Genomic DNA, 19,366 nt, shown 5'->3' on the forward strand with positions numbered 1-19,366 from the left:
CCGTTTCAATAGAAAGTTATACATTTTCAAATGGAGAACACGTGCTTGCTGTCCCCAGATTTTCAGCTAACCTGAAATTTTTGTAATTACATCTACCTACTCCAAAATGCACCATCACTACTCTGGTACATTAAGTTACATGAGCGAGTGAGCCTAAGTACGGTGTTGAGTTTGAATTGTGCGTTAAAAGGTTAAGGTGCCTTAGAGTCGTGAGATGTGGCGCAATTGTCTAAGGTTACAGGAAAATTTTAGTTTACACCACAATCGCCGCTATATGTTTTTTGGTACTATAAATAAGAGGGTGTAGTAAACGTTGACAGTCTTACCTGTCAACAAATTTGATTGAATGGTAAGAATTTTTTCATTTGTGCTAAAAGATTCGCGCCATACGGGGTGTCGGTCCCGAAACGTGAAGGGGTGGGAAAATATTCTCGAAGAAAAGTACAAAACCCGTAGAAATTGGTAGCGCGAGTTATGTTTTTTTGTAGCACACGGAACCGCATATAAATGTTGCAACCAAAAACAGTAATTCATAGAGACTCGCGGCGTCGAAATGACAACAAATTATAAACACTTGCGAATTTTTGAGTGCTAAATGCAAAGAAATAGTTTGGTGATATTCAATAATCGAGAAAAATGTCTCGTTAATTACCGACGGGATTAAAGAATTACGTAATTTACCGCACAAAATTGTATACAGGGTGTTACGAAATTCGCGCAGCAGCCTTAACTGTCTCTAAAATTCCAAAAAATTAACACATTTTCAATTAACACCTGCTGGCATTCTGGGTAGAAATAGAAAACTTTAGGTTGAAAACTGTTTTCTGAGTCATAATTTGGGCTCGATTCATCACAAAGTCAACCATTTACAGGCGAACAAATTTACTCAACATCTATAAATTCAGCTGAAAGAAAAAATATGGCACTGGGTAAAAAAAACATCCATAGAACAATTAATTAAAGAAATCATACGCATCATGCTACGCAAGTGTCAATAATCCAAAATCTCCGGTGGAACTGCGATTTACAACAAATGACGATTAGCGTTCGGTTAGCTTTTTAAAACCTGGCTCCTTTCCCTTTTTCTTCGTCCTCCTTCTTGAATTTATTAGAGCGCCGTCACCTCGAATATCTGCTCAATTCGGCGATAACACGTGCTTATCTTGAAACTAATTAACTAACGCAGCGATAAGAAAACTTTTATCTACGACCGGAGATAAACATGAGATAAACTTTTACACCAATACTACGCAAATTATTTCCAGATGTTCCTTATCTTACTAACAAAAAATGACTTTACAATAAAATAAAAAAGCAATTATTTAAACAAAATTATTTTATTTTATTTTATTGCGTTTATTTTATAGTGGGCGGAGTGTTAGCAATTGCTACTCTTCCCACTCAACCCACTATACAATCACAAACAGCCATACTTTACCTGGGATTCAAAATTAAAATTGAAATTGAAAAAGAGACAAATAAAATGTCCGCCTGCGGTAGTTTACACAACACTCAACAGTATATAAAAATCAATAGAATCAATCAAATTCACCCTGATTTAACATTAGTATAGGTATACAACATTCAGTATTTGTGCCCGTTACAAGTGAGGCCCATAGATACAATATTATCGGACGTCCTGTAGTTTGGAGTCGCTGTATGAATAAAGTACGGCGTTAGGTACTCGTTATTTTGTGTTTAGGTACATAGGGAATTTTAAATATCCCCATTTTTATTCAAATCTAACGGTTCTAAGCAGGTAGATTCATAGTGCATCATTGTGTAATTTTATTTCGTTTCATGCATGTGATCCAATTAACTCAATTTTACTGTGCGTTACCCAATTCAAATTAATGGATTGATTGGATAGCTTTTTGCTGTGAAATGGAAACTTCCAATCCACAACACGACGGAAATGTTCCGTAGAAGATATACCTGCAGTGAATGTAATTCGTAATAGAAACTAAACACTGTACTTATATATATTTTAATTCAGCTCGCGTAGAATAAACATATAGGATGGCCAAAGCAGAAATGGCAAACAAACACCGCAATTCTTCTTAACTTACAAAATACACAAAACGATCGAGTTAGTTAGGATCGGTGGTGAATAAAAGCGCGTCGGGGCGCACTCACGGGAAATAAAACTTCCTCTTCACAAATACGTATAATCTCATATTACATCAAATTTATTTCAATATAAATTAAACGAAAACGCTCAGTAGTTACACTTGAGATTTGTATTCGAGGTGGTTGATACAGAATTAGTATCCAGGCTCGAATATGAGGGTGGAAAACTATTGTCGTGAACTAATGCCTCGGATTTTCCCTGCACGAGCAACTGTTACGTGTTTAATTGAATAGAATAAGTTTGTTACCTTTCGATTTTCTAATTCCAACAGTAGTGGACAATATAAGATATTGAACAGTCCGACTATACGCATTAACCAAGCGAAACCGATCGAATGTACCGCTAATCCTCCCAGAAGTGGTCCCAGAGAATACGCCAGGTTTACCGATGTCTGTTGTAGTGCGTAAACAAGCCCGTAATGCGAGTTTTCTCGATTGTCCACTAAATTGGCCAGCATTGGAACTATTGCTGCGTCAATTGCACCTACTCCCAATCCTAGTCCTAAGTGTGGGATTGCTAGTTCGCGTATTGACGTAGCCAAGGGGATGGCACAGCAACTTAGGCCCGTTATTACCATTGCGCTAAGCGACATTCGCCACGATTCAAGAGGCAGCAACCCTAAATTAATATCTCACTTGTTGTCAAACCACAGTGTGGACTTACCCGCTAAATGAGATCCGAGAAAATACCCCACGCTGTCGGGTATAAAAACAGCACCCAACTGCCAGCGCGAAGGTGCCGGATTCAGCTTAGCTAGCAACCAGAGTGGCAGGCAGGGTTCTAAAATCGCCATCGAGGAAGTGCATAAACAAATTGCGCCAGTTGCGATAACAGTCTGCTTATCTTTAATTAGGCTAAGCCAATCATTTCGGCTCACAGACACTTGTTCTTCAAAACCGTACTTATCCTGCAAGCACCACACCTGCAAAACTTAAAAGCAAAACTAAATTAGTATGGTTGCCATAGCGAAATTCTATGGATTTATTTCATGGATGGATCCTAGATAGAAAGCTACCATGATGTCAGACTGGGCTCGTGGTAATTCTCTTTAAATACGCCTTATATACGTTTCATAACTTTGGATCTCCATAGGTGCGGTTGTCCGCAACTTAACTTTTTTAAGTACACTAAATGAAAGCCCTATTCATTCTCTATGCACTGATAAAAATGGGTTGCTATGACTACAACCGTTTTCAAGTAATCCATTTTCAAAGTGCCATCTGCATCCGTCATTTCTTTTCTTAAAGTTAAAATAACTTAAAAACCATTAATGGTAGATATCGACATGTTGATATCAAATGAACTGAAATTTCACGTAGAATCCAAAAATGTAATAAAAAATAGGGGTTGCCATTTAAAATAACGAAGTTACTAGCCACTTCCGGTATTTCGGCCTTCGGAGTAACTCCTAAGTAAAAATTTTTAAAAACCTACCTATTTTACTTTCCCAGAAACGTTTAACTAAAGCTCCCAAAAAAAACACCCTGTATAGTGTTTCTGAAACACTATAATGGCGCATTCTAAAATTGCATAAAAAGGTTTGGCGAACTTCGTGCCCTAATTAAGAAATTGTCATAAGGAGAAGATAATATTAGAACTCATAGAAAAAAATCCGGATTTCGGGTAGCGTAATTAAATAAATTAAACAAGTATAGCAAACGAGCTCCTGGGTATGGGTATAGCATGTGCAAAACCAAATTTTAAACCTGATATTAGTTTTGCTTTTATTTAAAGTGTATATGTATGAAATTTCATTTAATTGCTTCCATAAATAAGAAAGTTGGCATTGCACATCTTACACAAAACCAAGTTTGGAAAATGGCGCTATATTTGCTTTTATTCCAAGTGGCTATGTATCAAATTTCATTTGAATGCCTCTATAAATAAGAAAATTGGTACTGCGCATGCGCAAAACCAAATTTTGAAATTTGTGTTAAATTTGCTTTTATTCCAAGAGGCTATGTATCAAATTTCATTTAAATCCCTTTATTAAAGAAAGTTGGCAAATGCGCAAATCGAAATTTTGAAACTGCCGTTAAATTTGGTTTTATTCCAAGTGGCTATCTATCACATTTTATTTAAATGCCTCCATAAATAAGAAAGTTGGCACTGCGCATGCGCAAAACCAAATTTTGCAATGTATCAAATTTCATTTAAATACCTTCATAAATAAGAAAGTTTGCAATTCTGTCTGTAAATGGTCGAGATGCGCAAAGGGCACTGTGAATGCTGATCGATTAGGCTCAACTTTTGGAATTGTGTTTTATATGGCTAAAGATATGCGCATATTGAATTTCATGCAATTCGGTTCTTAACTAACGGAGATGTCAAAAGGGTCTACTTTACTTTTTGGCCTACATTGCCAATTCACGAACTCCGACCTACAAATTTGATAAAGAATCCACCTGCAAAATTTCATCGTAATCGGTCTATTCGTTTATGAGTTATCGTGCTAACGGACGGACAGACACCGCAAAATTATAAACTCGCTAGGAGCTTGTTAATAAAGAAAACTTAATCCGAAGGCGGTATCCTGTAAAAAATTAAGTGGGATAGTGTATTTTTCGCTTGTAAAAAGTTGGCAGTAATACACACTAAAGAAGACCCCAACGATTCGTTATCCTCAAAATTTTTCCCGGAGCCTCAAACTGTAAGAGAATTTGAAGGCAGCATTATAAATAGTTTTTCCATTGTACAGCAAAACCGAGCTCATCAAAGATCTGACGGTAAACGTCAACTTCAAGGAACATTGCCGATCATGTTTTATTTAGTGGTAACCGCAACTTGATATCACATCTGATTTTCCAATCGATCGCTTTAGATGCACCACTCTGTATATACATACACCGTAGCGTCCTTTAGAAAATGCATTGTGGAGATTTACACTAAAACACCTAAAAAGGTTTTCGCTCTAAGGTGAGTAACTTTTAGCGAATTTTCCATGTATTTATCAGTACTTCTCAAAAGGCCATAGCTATGTGCGCTATGTTTTTCTTTACTAGAGCCATCTATGGTTAAAACTTCAAAGAAAGAACTCCATGTTTGCACATGCGCACATTTAATTTATGCGCACACCTATTGTTTACAATTTGAAATATATGATTGCCTTGAATAGGAGCATCTGTGATTAAAATTTCAAATAAATATCTGGATATCTCGATCGATATAACAGTTGATATTGCGCATGCGCACATTAATCTGATGTATCCAATATGCGATGCGTTTGCTTTCACTAAAGCACATTTGGTTAAAATTTCAAAGAAATATATCCATACTAAAAGAGTTGACATTGCGCACATTCGATTTTTACTATATGCGATGTTTACCTTTTCTAGAAGCACAGATTAACTACTTAACTAGTTAATCCGTGCTAGAAGTATCTGTGGTTAAAATTTCAACAAAATATTGCTGTGTTATTTTGTCTGGCAGGACGAAATTTTGGGATTCTTAACTAGAATGGACAAGGGCGGTTTCAATGTAATTAATTTTCATAATTTAAATTTTTGTTTTGTGTCGTTCCTTAAGTACTTCAACAGATATTATTGTTACGAAAAAGAGGTCAAGGTTTGTATTTGTTTACATTTTAATCTCATCTTTAATTTTATTTAACGTAGATTTCTGAGAATTTTTATATCGCTTTTATTCTGTTATCATTGTAAATGCTTAATTTAATTGACAGGTGGATGTTATTTATCGCCTTTTCATTGTATTTAAAAGATAGAAAATTCTATTTTTCCCGGTATTTTAATTTTGTGTTATCTCTTAATGTCGGTTAAAAATTGATTATAAAAATAATTTCTACCTCTAGTTTAACTTACGTTAGTGGGGAAATTTTCTGTTGTCAACTGCTTACCATTGGCTTGTTTTAATTTGTAATTTTGGAAGAATGGTTCCACCTTAAATAGAACGGACTGAGAAGAGGAAGGGCTTTTTGCCAAGTTTAGAGCAAAACTACGTTTGTTGGAAGTTTTGTTTAGGCTTTTTGCCAGAGTCAACGCAGAACTACGTTTGTTTGAAATATAAATCGCTTTTTGCCAAGTTCAGAGCGGAACTACGTTTGTTTGAGTTTGAAATCAGCGTTTTGCGAGTTTGAAAGCAGATCCACATTTGCTGAAGTTTGAAGTTTTGTTTTGGGAGTTTTGAAGTTTTTATTGTCAGTATTGTTGCCAGTCAGGGCAGTTTTTGAGTTGAGTGAAGATTGTTTATTTTCGCTTCGGCGAGTTACCGCAGTAATTTGGATTGTGTAGAGGCCAGCCAGCATTGGAAGTTGATGGAGTTTCCGTTTTACGGAGTGGCAAGCAGAGTTGCGGCAGGTTTGAGTTGTAGCAGTTTTGGAAGTTTGGACCTTCAGTAAAGTGCGTCACCAAGGTGTGGTCGGCGCCGACTTGAGTGTTTTTTTGTGTAATTTTGAATTTTGTTGTTTTTTTTTTGTGTACCGTATATGGGATTAGCAGTTTTGGACATGTACCGAATGTAAGTAAGATTAAGTTTTAATTTTAGTTTTTTTTCTTTGTAATAATTGTTTGTTTTCCTTGTTGTTTTTTTTATTGTGTATCCATTAAAACTGAAATTTGTAATTCTCACATTAATTTCTGTGTTTGTCTTTCGAACGATTTCATTTCCTTTAATTTACTGTTTTCTTTGAATACTTGCCGAAGGTCCATTTTATTTAATCAAAATTCTTAGGATTGATTTGGAATTTAAGGTATTTGGTCTAACTCACTATCTGGTAGGAGTTAATAATTTAACTGAGAAAAGAGTCGAATTCCTCCTCTGTGCTGGGGAGAAGTTTTGTTTCGAGGAAGATAAAGGTTTGAGCTAGCTAGGTTTGTATAGGTGTTTTGTGTACGGTCTCTTTGGCCTACGGACCGGTGCACACAGCAATATATAAAAACATAAGAAAGTTGGTTTTGCCTGCGCATAATCGTCAAGAATTTTCTTGCTTCAGGTGCCAGAGCTATAAGCTACCGAATTAAAAAAGAAACGAACTGCATATATTGAAAATTGTAGGTGAAGTTAAGGCCGCGGAAGGACGGACAGAGAAAGTGGCTGCAATTCAACTTGGAAAATGCGTTAAAAAATAATAAAATTAAAAACTTTTCTAGAGAAAAATTGTAAACTGAGGAAGAACTTAATGGCAAATCAGAGATAGAAAACATATTTTCAGCACATTTTCCAACTCATGTTGGAAGGTGCTATTATGGCCACTTTCTTCGTCCGTCCGCCCTAAGCCTTAACTACTCCTACAGTTTTCAAAATATTTAATTAGTTCTTTTTTTGCATTCGGTAGCTTATAGCTCGGGCACCTCAACCAAGAAAAATCCTGACCACTAATGTGCGCATGCGCGGACTGCGCAATGTTAACTTTCTTATTTATAGTGACATTTTAACCACAGATGCTTCTAGTGAAGACAAGCATATCGCATATTGTAAAAATCAGATTTATGTTACTATTATTATCACCTTTTTTTACTATAGTCTAAAGCATACTGGACATGGAGACACACACTCTTGCCCCCCCCCCCTCTTTCGTAAATACGTAGCTATAATATGGGTGTAATATAGACGGAGGGTTGACAAAGAATGAATGTTTTAAAATTCCTAGACGTCAGAATTTGTGGCACCAATTATTCCATTTCCGGCCACACGAGATAATTTTGTAAGTATCTACTTCATGAGTTGTATCCCGAAATTTTGGTTTTTTCTAAGTTATAACAAGTAACACGCACTCGCAGTGCGAACGCGAAATGACGTCTGACACCATAGTTTTTCCTAATCCTGGACCCGTTACCAAATGAAATCCACACAGTATCGTGGTGGCGCTAGGATTACATACAGAAGCATGCGCAGATATTCAATTAAATACAAAAACCGCCAACTTTACGTACCGATATTAAACGTGATCAAGAATGCGATCAGAAGAAAAGGCGCTGATTTCCCCAAAAACTGATAGGTAGCGCCTCCGAGTGGATAACCTACCAAAACTCCCAATGCGATTCCTCCGAATGCCAATGGCATGATTTTTGCTCGAGTTTCCTTTGGCACTGTTTGAGCTAATAAACACATGCCGCTCACCGAGATCGCAGCCGATGCGCTACCGTGGAGTGCCCTGGCAAGCACCAACACTCCGTACGAATGTCCGTACGCAAACACTGTAATATCTGCACTAATTCGTGAGAGCAAACAAGTAACTTACGCAATGCGGCGAATAACATATTGCAGGATCCTAAGAGCAAGGGTAAATTAAACCCAGTCGTTGCCGTGATGTGACCAATAAACGGAGTAAAAGCGAGCTGTACAAAAGCTTTAGATGCCAGCAAGGCGCCCAACGGACCGTTGTCTTTTTCCAAGTTCTCGAATTTCCGCTGCAAAGGGCTAAGAGATTTTATTCCTAAATGCCGATCGTCTTCGACGTTTGATACGTTTATGTCACTCGAGAACAGATAATCGGGTATAATGGGAACTAAAACAGCTCGAATAAGCGTAATTTCGTGCATAAGTGACTTACCGACAACGGTTAATAGCACATTGTCCATTAAAAACGACAAGTAAATAACGACAAAGACGGCGATTTTTGAGTTTCGTAGTGAATACAGGAACTGCAACATCCTGTCGAGAACTGAACAGAGTGTGGAACGCATCTGGTTTTATCTTCGAAAGGGTGACAATAATTTGCGGTAAAGTGGGTGCTTGATGAGAAATTTACCGCATCAGTAAATTTCTATTTACAAGTTCGTTATCGCGAACCCACAGGTTGCGATTTCATTTTAGGAAAAAGAGAACTTCAACGTTATTTATATGATTTTTATTTTACAAAGACTACAATGTGTGTATTTATGTTATAAGCGTTGTAGGAACAAGTTGTAAACTCAGAATCGTGTAACTTTATCTGTATCGGGCGATGGGGGTCTTACGAATTGGAAGTCTTCTTCATAGGCAGTAGGCAAGGTCGAATATACTTCTGGCTGAGGTAGGGGAGGAGCGGCCGGTGGGCCACATCTTGCGGTGATGGCAGCAATATTGATGCAATCGTAGATGGGCTGAAAAAATAAAGTAGCTGTAACAAAGCTGATAAATCAACTACTTTTATGCCCCTTGTGTGTAGGACAAGGACAAATATTTTGGAGGCAATAGGTATATTTTTGTGTGCGGTTGGTTAGCGCATATGTATACCTAAATGGCAAAATAGTTCAGTTAGTGAAGTCACATGAAATTTGGCACATATTAACATAATTAACAAAAAAAAAACTAAATGTTGACATTGACGGATTGGCCAAGAACTTCAACCTGAGCTGCTTCATTAAGCAATCTTGGTTGCTTTCTTTTTTTATTGATAACAGATCCCGTTTCTTCGAATTTAGTGACCAAATCTTGAACATGAGGCCTGGCTTAATTTTTACTTTTTTTGTTAATTATAAAATTTTTGTTAAATTGTCTTAATGAATATTAACTTTATTGGTACCACTGGAAAGCATTTTTCAGTAGCTTTCCAACTATGTGTCACAAGTATGGGGTTGTCATTTAGGATGTTTGAAGGGGGGGGGCTGGGGGGTTAAGAGGGGAGGTGGGGGGTTGTCACTCATAACGTCATTCTGGTTCCCCCTCGATACCCCCGAAACGGTTTTGCGAGATTTTCAATATCTTTGGAAAATATGGCCGACTGCAAGTTTTAAAATTGATACCCTGTATAATGATATTTATAAATTTAACAAAAGGTTACAACATTAACATATTGCAAATAAAAAACATTTTAAAAAATTTACCGTATACTTAAAATATAACAAATTTCATTAAATGCTGTCCGTGTCGGTGGAGTGCCTAAAATACAAGCGGCATTTCCCTGCTGAACAGCTAAACTGAATCTTTGTTTTAAAAATTCAAAACAACGTTTTTCTTGAGTTTTTTCAAAACTTTTTTTACAAATTTCTTTTCGTAAAATCTAATTAATTAATTAAGGTGTTTTTCACGATAGAAATCCAGGTGTTAGTTTATTCGAAGACGCGCAGTAATTTTGATTGGTGCATGTTTGATAAAATGATAAATAAGTAGGAGCTGAACTGCTGGAGGAATAGAAGGGAAGTCTCGTTAACAACGCAAAACAGACGTTAAACGTGGCTTTTTGGTCAAGCTTTTTTCTGAGACGAGAAGAGACCAAGTCAAAGTCTCGTCTCGGCCTGGTTCAGTCTCGTCTAGTCTCGTTTGATTTCGCCATACTACCCAAAAATGGTGCAGAGCATATAAAAGGCACCACGAGGGCATGATAAATAATATTGATCTTGGTCTTGTCTCGGCGGCATTACTATTGGTGAGTATCCGGTTGAAAGACAGGCAGTTCTTTTGCAAGCTTTTTGGTTAGCATTTTTGTGAAAGATAGTCTTGGTAGTTTACGAAGAAGTAGAGTGGGTTTGGATCTATCGAGCAGTCATTGCGTAAGTGAGGCCTAGGTTACTATTACATTTAAAATTACATCAAAGCCAATGTCGTTTAAATCAACAGTCAAGAGAAAGTAAAGAAGTGAAGTTTCCTAAGCAATATCAATGGCTGTCTGTGTTTGTGCGTCTGTTTAGAGAAAATCGTTATGACTGGATTATTAACTTTAAGATAATTAAAGCCTTATTTCAATTTAATTTTTTCCAATCGATCGCTTGTGCGTGGTATTTGTCTTCTGGTCCGAGTGCCTTTCTTTCTTACAGCATTATTGATTGATTTTTGTTGAAAAAATTTGTGTCTTGGGCTCGATTAAACACAAAGCTAATCATTTACAGATGAAACAGAATCTATACGACAAATATGAAACAGTAAATCTGAAAGAAAAATACACTCTCCACATAACACACACCACGCACCAGCGATCGATCGAAACAATGAAGGAAAGTTCCAATTACCTTAAAGTAAATAAGCTTTAATATCATGTCAATACTGCGATTCATTTTAAACAGACGCACTAACACGAAACACCGGGTGATATTGCTTCCAATACGTAATTTCTTTACTTCACTTTTTTCTCGATTTTAACGACACTGACTTTGATGTAAATTTAGACTTAATTCTGGCTTTTTTGGTGGTCAAACAGGTAATTTGGACAACCTTCTAGAAAAGCTTCCACTTATTCGAAAAAACGCACGATATACAGGGTGTTGCATGACCGTATGTAATAAAAATTGGGGATAGAGGAAATCAAGACAAGACTTTTTTCAAATAAACCGAGGGTCCAACGTGTTTCGTTTGGGAGTCACCCCCAAAGAAGTGGTGAATTTTGGACTTCTTCTTTAATTTTTTCTCGGCAACCATAAGAGTTACAAAGATGGGCGTCTTTGATAGGTTTCCGGGTATGCCCTATCCGATTTTGAAAAAAAAATTTCAAAATTCCTACCACGAACCACCTCCCCGGGGGTGCGAAAAAAATTCTGATTTTGACGAAATTTGTTGTGTACATACTTGATGAGCTAAGGAACAAAATTGTCGAATAGTTTTTTAAAATCACTTTTCAAACAAAAGTTATACTCATTTGAAAATTAGGCCTTCGGGTTACAAAGTGTCCCCCGCCTACTAGTGAGTGATCTAATTTCGCATGTAGTTAATTGAAAATGTTGCAAATAACAAAAAATAACGATTTAAGTCGATATTTTTTTTAAAAACGGCCATGTAGCAGTAACACCCTGTATTTAACTCAAACTAATCCTTCGTCGACGTATTAGTAAAATCTCTTATATCACGCAAATTACTTCGGCGTGTAACGTAACACACACTTGAGCTTAACTTTATTCTGCAAAACGTTTTGACTACAAAGGACAGACTGTCTTTTCCAAAAACTAACACGGTTACGGAGAACTGCCATTTACTACAAATGCACCCACTAAAAAGCAACGTAATTTAAATTCAATGCACCACCCAATGCAAACACTAAAAATGTTGACGGGACATCCCGAGGGGCATCCTGTATATAAGAAATTTTTTTTGTAATTGTTTAGTTTTCGTTTTAATTTTATCGTGCTTGTTAATTATTTAGTTTAGTCAGTTTCGTCATTTTTTAAAATAAATTTGTGCAGAAACCTTCCAGTTACACTAAAATTGACTGACGACCATCGAATGTAAATTCAGGATGTCTGGATTCAACTATGAATTTCACTTGAAGAGTAGATCGCTACATGTTTCATTGTCAGGATATGCCAGGATACCTTTAACTTTAAAAATTTGAGTTTCTCGAAACATTCATGGTAGACGAGCATGCGTACGAAAGGTTTTTCCTTTAAAAAAAAAATATTAAAAACGTTTCACACCTGTAAAACACTGTTGCGGTAATAAATAAAAATTGTTCTTGCTTGTAACTGTTAAAACCCAAGGATCAACCGTTCGAATAAATTACATCCCAATGTAATCTCCGTTAGTTAATCTTTTACAATCTACATCATTGTCGTTGTAAGGAAGTTCGTCTCCAGCTTAATTTTTGTATAAACACTTACACGTTAACAAAGGCCGTCTTGTTATCTTGTATAAGGTATATTCCATTTATGTAAGCTTAAAGATTTGAATCTTTAAGAAATTGAATTTTTATCAATATATCTAAATTTTTTGGTCCTTTGCGTTTGATTTCGAGAGCAGACAAGCTATAAAAGTAGATTTTGAAGGCAATTTTCATAACATTAGTAAAACAGACAGTTTTCAGTTGTAAGTTACAGTAAGAAATTCATGTTAAAGGCTAGCCGGAGCCATTTTAAATTGGTCAACCCTTTTTTAATTTCAATACACCTATTGCGCGGGAGTCGTAACCCCCCCCCCCGAGCAGAGAAGGGGGCTACCATAAGAGAAAGCTAAGGTGCCAAAAGCAAGAGTTGGGAGGGGGGGCTAACTTAACGTTTTTAAAAGTTTTTATAAGCTACATAAAAGATAATTTTATTTTTAATTCACTCAAATTTGGTTGCCTCCTGGAAAACTCTCGATCAAAAGCACATGATAAAATCGCGACAGCTTTTGATCTCTAGTTTTTTTCCGTTGCAACAAAACTTTCGTGTAAAAATAAAATTATCCAATCAAGCTCTTGTGTATACATATACCCCCGAATATCGCCGGAGAATGTAAAATATTACCGAATGCGAAGTAACTAAATTGTTCTTCGTGTCTTGGTTGCAATTGGGGAGTATGTGCAAAATCTTCATTAATTTACAAATTTTGTTGGGGATGCATGAACAAAGTTTCTCTCGTCTCTTCGGTAGGTATTTGTATATAGTAGTCGCTACTCAAACTCAAAGGCAAAACGGTAATGTGATTCATCGATCATGATGATTTTTGCAACAGTCATGCAAAATTCAGTGCTAATCAAAATGCAAGAAATGAGGCGGATATTTAAATCTGAAAATGTTTTATTTTTATATAGTTGTGGGAAATACGAACGCTTCTCGCACATTGATTTCGACGTCACGTACATTATTAACGATAAATTAGGCACAATGTACGAAAATTTCGTAACAGTCGATCTTTAATTCAGGAACATACCTGCGTGCTTGCCCTGTAGACATCCACGAGACTAGAATTCGCTTGAAGAGAAGGTAACACGCTGGTTAATCTATCTCTTGTGGCTGCAACGGTCATCATATACGTTCTTGGAATGAAAATGGCACCCAACAGTATGCTAGCTGTTGAGACTAATCCAAGACACAGCATCGGCTCCTTCCATTCTTGATCGAAAACCGCGTATCCCGGTATCCAACACGACCAAACGCACGCAATAATTGAAATTGCAACAGTGAAATATTTTCCTTCCTTATAATTTCGTTGTGATCTCGTATTTAATGGACAAATAAATAAAAGCAGGACTAACAAAATAACGTTATAGCACATTAAATAGACGAAGGAGATGCCGTGGAAGACGTCTTCGCAGTGGCTAACAAATTGTAAACTTAACGCGCCTTGTACACCAAAAATAAACAACGTTAAAAATGACTGGACCGGACCCGCTACGTGTGCCATAAAACCTACTTCTTTGGAAATCGTTGCCAGTAAAATACTCCGCGATAGCAGCACAGAAAATGCAAATGCGTATGTTAATGTAGTGGACAATGCCTTTACGACGCACAGGTAACCTCGTGCTTCTTTGTCAGTGTCAATTGCGAAAGGAATTACCGAGCAGTACATCAATACGACCGTTACTAATAGTATTATTGTCAAAGATGGATTACCTTCGAATATATCATTCTTACAAAATCTTACTACAATAAAAATGAAAACAGCCAAGCAAAGTATAACCCCTAAAAGCGAAACGGCCAAAAAAGCGTAAACCCAAGAGTCCGTCCGTAACCCAAATTTACTAAACGCGTACGATATTAAAATCCTCTTCGGCGGAGCTTTCGGTACGAAATTTGCGCATTGATATCTACACATTTGGCATACCGGATCTCTGTCGAACACAACTGATGTGTTGCCATCATTGGCGCTCACCAAACTTTTGTTAAACAGAATGTAGGTGAAAATATGCGTAAAGTATTGCAAATAATCTGCATTATAGGCCACGTTTAAATCGTTAATTAAGGTCAAATTTTCCACTCGAAAAATATTGTATGCAAAGCCATCGGGCGCCTGTTCAACATTTAAAATACTTAAAACGTGAAAGGGGTCAAGTTTGGCTGAATTATCAAAATGACGTCGGCGAGTGTTTCGCAAGCATGTCAGTTTATCGCCCGTTTGATTGCAACTTCCGACCGCGACCTCCGAAATTCGGGCAGCTGCCTGTACCAGATGATTTGCTATGCTAAAGAATATTGGCGACGGATCGAATTTGGTGTCGTTCATAGTTTCTGCGAGAAGAGGCCGAATCACGTAGCTTCCATCTGGAAAATCTGAAGCCAAGGTGAGTGCCTCTACAAGTTTCTCACTTACCGATGTTGAAGGATGAATCTAACGGGACAAAAACCATTTGAGTGTCGTTGCATTGAGTAGAATTGGCCAAAAACGCCTTGACGGTTTCCCGCCTCGACACTATAACCTCAATTCCATTCGTTGGCTTTTCAATTCTGCTAAGTTCCCTGTAAATAGCTTGTTAGTAAACCATTTGCCACAAGGAACCCTACTTTAGAACATGTCCATTTTGCACACAGATGTTCGCGTTTTTGGTCAACGAATAAAGTATTCGAAGAACATTCTCGTTCTCTGCATAAATTGTTACATTCGTGCTTGAATCGAACGTCAATAAAAATTTAACGGCCGCCTCGAAAATCCAAATTTGGTAGCTGTCGGTGACGACGAAACGAAGATCGAGGGCGTCAGAAAATCTTTTCGAATTTTTGGAAAGGGGGTGGTTGGAAAGAGCACCCACGAGTATCCCCGTCTCCTCCTCCTTGAATATCTTGTAAATCGCGTCATAATCTTCTGCTTCTGAGCACGTTTGATAAACTGTTAGCCCAAAATTGAAAGGCGACGTGAAATTTAATTTGTTCAAGCGGTCGGCGGTCCAAATTGCCGAGTTTATATACGTCCAAGATTCCGGATTTATTGGCGAGCACTCTTGAAGCAACAACGCGAAGTTAAGATCTTTTTTATTGTCATACACTTCATTAACACCACAAACACTTGTACCACTCGCGATTAGAACATTGGCTAATGTAAATATTATTAGAACGAAACGCATTCTTTTAAAATACAGTTGGTGTTAAATTCATTATTATTTCAATTTTTCCGAAATTAAACTGTGCGACGAGTCAGCGCAATAATGTCAGGTACCTACTTCCTGGGGTACTTCCGTTCGATGGTCGAATGCACAATAGTTGTTATTCACTAAATGTGTTCAAGTAAAATAATTGTTTAAATATAAATATTTTACATGTAAACAAGTTAAACTAATCCACTACTATAAACTAAAGAGCCGTGAGTCACTTTTTTCACCCCGTGTTTGTATATGCCTTAGCAACGGGATCAATAAGGGTATATACACAAATGAGGAAATGTTCCGATACCCGCATTCACATGTGACCTAGAGATAATGTGATTTAAATAAAATTATAACATCATGCATAGAGAAACCTTTTAAGTTGCGTGTATTAAGGGACGGTCGAACTGGTATCAAATTTCGAATGAGGAGAAGAAAAGGTCGTTTCAATTTCATTCCGATCAATAACCATTACACTAAATGTAGTAGTGCATTTCAGTAATCCCCTCGAAATTTACAAAAATACCGAAACGTGCATCAAAATGTATTTAGTCCTCTAAAGTAAGCGCTTTCCTTATGTCTCTGTGGACAGGCAAAAAATACATACCTGCATCTACCTGGCGCAGATTTTGTGACAGTCATTTGACGTAAATTTCAAACCATTTGATCTCTACGGGACGTTTTTTGAGTGGAGTGGCCATACCTCTATTGTCATTGAAGGTGGCACTTTCTTAAAACATTTTTTCAATGTGGAAGATGGCATCGCAAGTTGTGTGTTCTAATAGAGAGTGAATTCTACATTTTGTATAAATAATCTTGTATTTTTTTATTATCTATTATAAAGAGCGATTCAAAATTCAGCGTCATAGTTGGCGATGCTAAGGTGTTTATCGTTAATGAACATTGAACCTCAATACAGTTGTCACACGGACCTGTCAATTTGAAGCATTAGGCTTCTCTCACAGTAAATGCGCAATCGCACGAAATTTGCACGTTTACGCTCGGAGATGCACGTATATCCGAACAGCTTGGTATAGGTGCACCATCGCACATTAGCCCCGACTCATTCGCTCTTATATGCGCGTGTAGTTTCGCCCTCCGTTTGCAACCGTTCCCGCCAAAATATAGTATTTATAACAATATAAGTATTTTAATTATTTTTGTTACGTCCGAAAGTTCTTATCATTTAGAAGACGAGGACAAATTAATATTTTAGAATTTCAGTCACGTAAATCCACTTTTAGCAGGTTTTTGTATCATTTGGATTGTAGATTACGACGCGTGTTCATGTTCGGTGCTCGTGCTTGGTGCTCATATATGTTGCTCGTGCTTGGTGCTAATGTCCGGTGTCCGTGCTTGGTGCTCATATGAGTTGTTCGTGCTTGGTGCTCATGTGGGATGCTCGTGCTTGGTGCTCAGGTGGGTGTTGAGACACATTTACACGTATCCAGTAGCTGGCGCCAGTCTCACTGGCCAGCCAATTCTGGTTCGTAAGTTATGACAGTGAGATAGCCAGAGATAGCGACTGACGCCAACGTGTTCAGACGTTGCCTGCAACACTGGCGGAATGTACGAGGTAAAGGGTTGGCAGCTACTGGCAAGAAAATAGACGCGCCGTCTATTCGCTCCCGCGCTGGACTGGCACGAAAAAGTATTCACCCGATTCCAGTCCCGGCAGGCCAGTGAGACTGGTGCCATCTACTGGATACGTCTAAATGCGCTATGTATCAAATGTGATTTAAATAGAGTATACCGGGTGGTGCACGGTAAGTAGGAACATAGGGATTTAACATGGGAAATTATTTTTAATATCCTGCCCTTCTGTACATTTTACAGAAGAAACTGTAGAGTTTAAAGTTGTTCAAAATTAAAAGATGCATACAACTGTTTTTACATGTTTTATATATATTTTAGCTCATCGCGAGTTTATAATTTTGCGGTGTCTGTCCGTCCGTTAGCACGATAACTAATAAACGAATGGACGGATTACGATGAAATTTTGCAGGTGAATTCTTTATCAAATTTGTAGATCGGAGTTCGTGAATTCGCAATTTAGCCCAAAAAATAAGGAAGGCTCTTTTGACATCTCCGAACCGAATTGCATGAAATTCAATATGCGTATAGTTTTAGCCATATAAATCAATTCCAAAAATTGAGCTTTCACAGTGCCCTTTTCGCATCTCGAGCATTTACAAACCGGATAGCAAACTTTCTTATTTATGAAGGTATTTAAATGAAATTTGATTCATAGCCACTTGGAATAAAACCAAATTTAACGCCAGTTTCAAAATTTCGTTTTGCGCATGCGCAGTGCCAACTTTCTTATTTATAGAGGGATTTAAATGAAATTTGATACATAGCCACTTGGAATAAAACCAAATATAACGCCAGTTTCAAAATGTAGCGCCATTTTTCAAATTTGGTTTTGTGCAGGATGTTCAGTGCCCACTTTCTTATTTATGCAAGCAATTAAATGAAATTTCATACATATACACTTTAAATAAAAGCAAAACTGACATCAGGTTTAAAATTTGGTTTTGCACATGCTATAGCCATACCCAGGAGCTCGTTTTCTATATTTGTTTAGTTTATTAAGCTTTTGGTATACTCGCAAATGTTGCCGATGTTCGAAAAGCCGTTTTCCGGCTGTTTAATGTATCCTTTGGAATGCTAGAATGCGTAGTGGCACTCGTCATATTGCCAGAACGCGTCTAGCGAATCCCCCATTAACCGATTTTTTGTGTCTTGGTAGAGATAGACTTGCCCCGAGGCTGTTGTGCTTACTCCTAATGAATCTGGACACTGTCACCTTGGTAGGTAATAAATTCAAGTCAGCTTTTACCTAATTTTTAATATATTAATTTGCTAATTGCCGAAATCATATATGTATAAACCTCTCGCCAGGAAAGATTGCCGGTCACAGAACAGTTGATCCCGGTCTACAATCTATATTTTTCTAAAGATGTGAGTGACTTCCGGGATAGTATCGTGTCAATGTTGAACAAAAAGGCTTTTCGTTCAACATTGGCACGATCCTATTCCGGAAGTCGATCGCATCTTAAGAAAAACATAGATTGTAGATCGGGATCAAGTGTTCTGTGACCGGTAATCTTTCCTGGCGAGGGTTATAGAGATTACGCAAAACGAAAAAAAGTCGCGCAGGAAGCAGGAAGGTTATAGTTTGTAGAAACCAAGTCATTTCGATGAAACCTTTCATTAGAATACCATGAAGGATAGAATGTGTATTTACTCCCTCTCCGTCCACCATTTTCAAAATTTTGACATGACATCACTAGATGCATGTGCATACAAAATCTGAAACAAATTAGTGGTCCCACATTTCTTTTAATTCTTAAAAAATGCGCTAAAAATGTTATTATCTTTTAAAATTACTATAAACACGAAACTTTAATTTAGTGTATCTCCTAAACTATATAAGTATATTAGGGTTGAAGGTAATTTTATACACTACAGTTTTTAATAATGGATGATTTTATCTAAGTATTATAGTTGGTGAATTATTTTTAAAAAAACGAAAAAAGACATTTTTGCAGATTTTTGACCACAGAAATTTCTCCCGACGTCAGTCGCATTGG

The 19,366-nt window shown here is 37.2% G+C and overlaps 2 protein-coding genes across 2 annotated transcripts; both read right to left on the minus strand.

Annotated features, from left to right (window-relative positions):
* Positions 1-2,218: 2,218 nt before the first annotated feature.
* Positions 2,219-8,750, minus strand: LOC116176161 (synaptic vesicular amine transporter-like). The gene is made up of 6 exons (XM_031494638.1): positions 8,640-8,750; positions 8,328-8,594; positions 8,020-8,283; positions 2,795-3,061; positions 2,379-2,749; positions 2,219-2,329 (listed from the first exon to the last, which is right to left on the minus strand). The coding sequence occupies exons 1-6, from the start codon at positions 8,737-8,739 to the stop codon at positions 2,219-2,221; spliced, it is 1,380 nt and encodes a 459-aa protein (XP_031350498.1). The 5' UTR covers positions 8,740-8,750.
* A 179-nt stretch (positions 8,751-8,929) lies between these two features.
* Positions 8,930-16,059, minus strand: LOC116175317. Its single transcript, XM_031493394.1, has 4 exons — positions 15,196-16,059; positions 15,005-15,150; positions 13,625-14,964; positions 8,930-9,171 (listed from the first exon to the last, which is right to left on the minus strand). The coding sequence occupies exons 1-4, from the start codon at positions 15,750-15,752 to the stop codon at positions 9,001-9,003; spliced, it is 2,214 nt and encodes a 737-aa protein (XP_031349254.1). The 5' UTR covers positions 15,753-16,059; the 3' UTR covers positions 8,930-9,000.
* Positions 16,060-19,366: the final 3,307 nt, after the last annotated feature.

Source organism: Photinus pyralis, unplaced genomic scaffold (genome assembly GCF_008802855.1).
Source record: "Photinus pyralis isolate 1611_PpyrPB1 unplaced genomic scaffold, Ppyr1.3 Ppyr1.4_LG7, whole genome shotgun sequence".
Classification (NCBI taxonomy): domain Eukaryota; kingdom Metazoa; phylum Arthropoda; class Insecta; order Coleoptera; family Lampyridae; genus Photinus; species Photinus pyralis.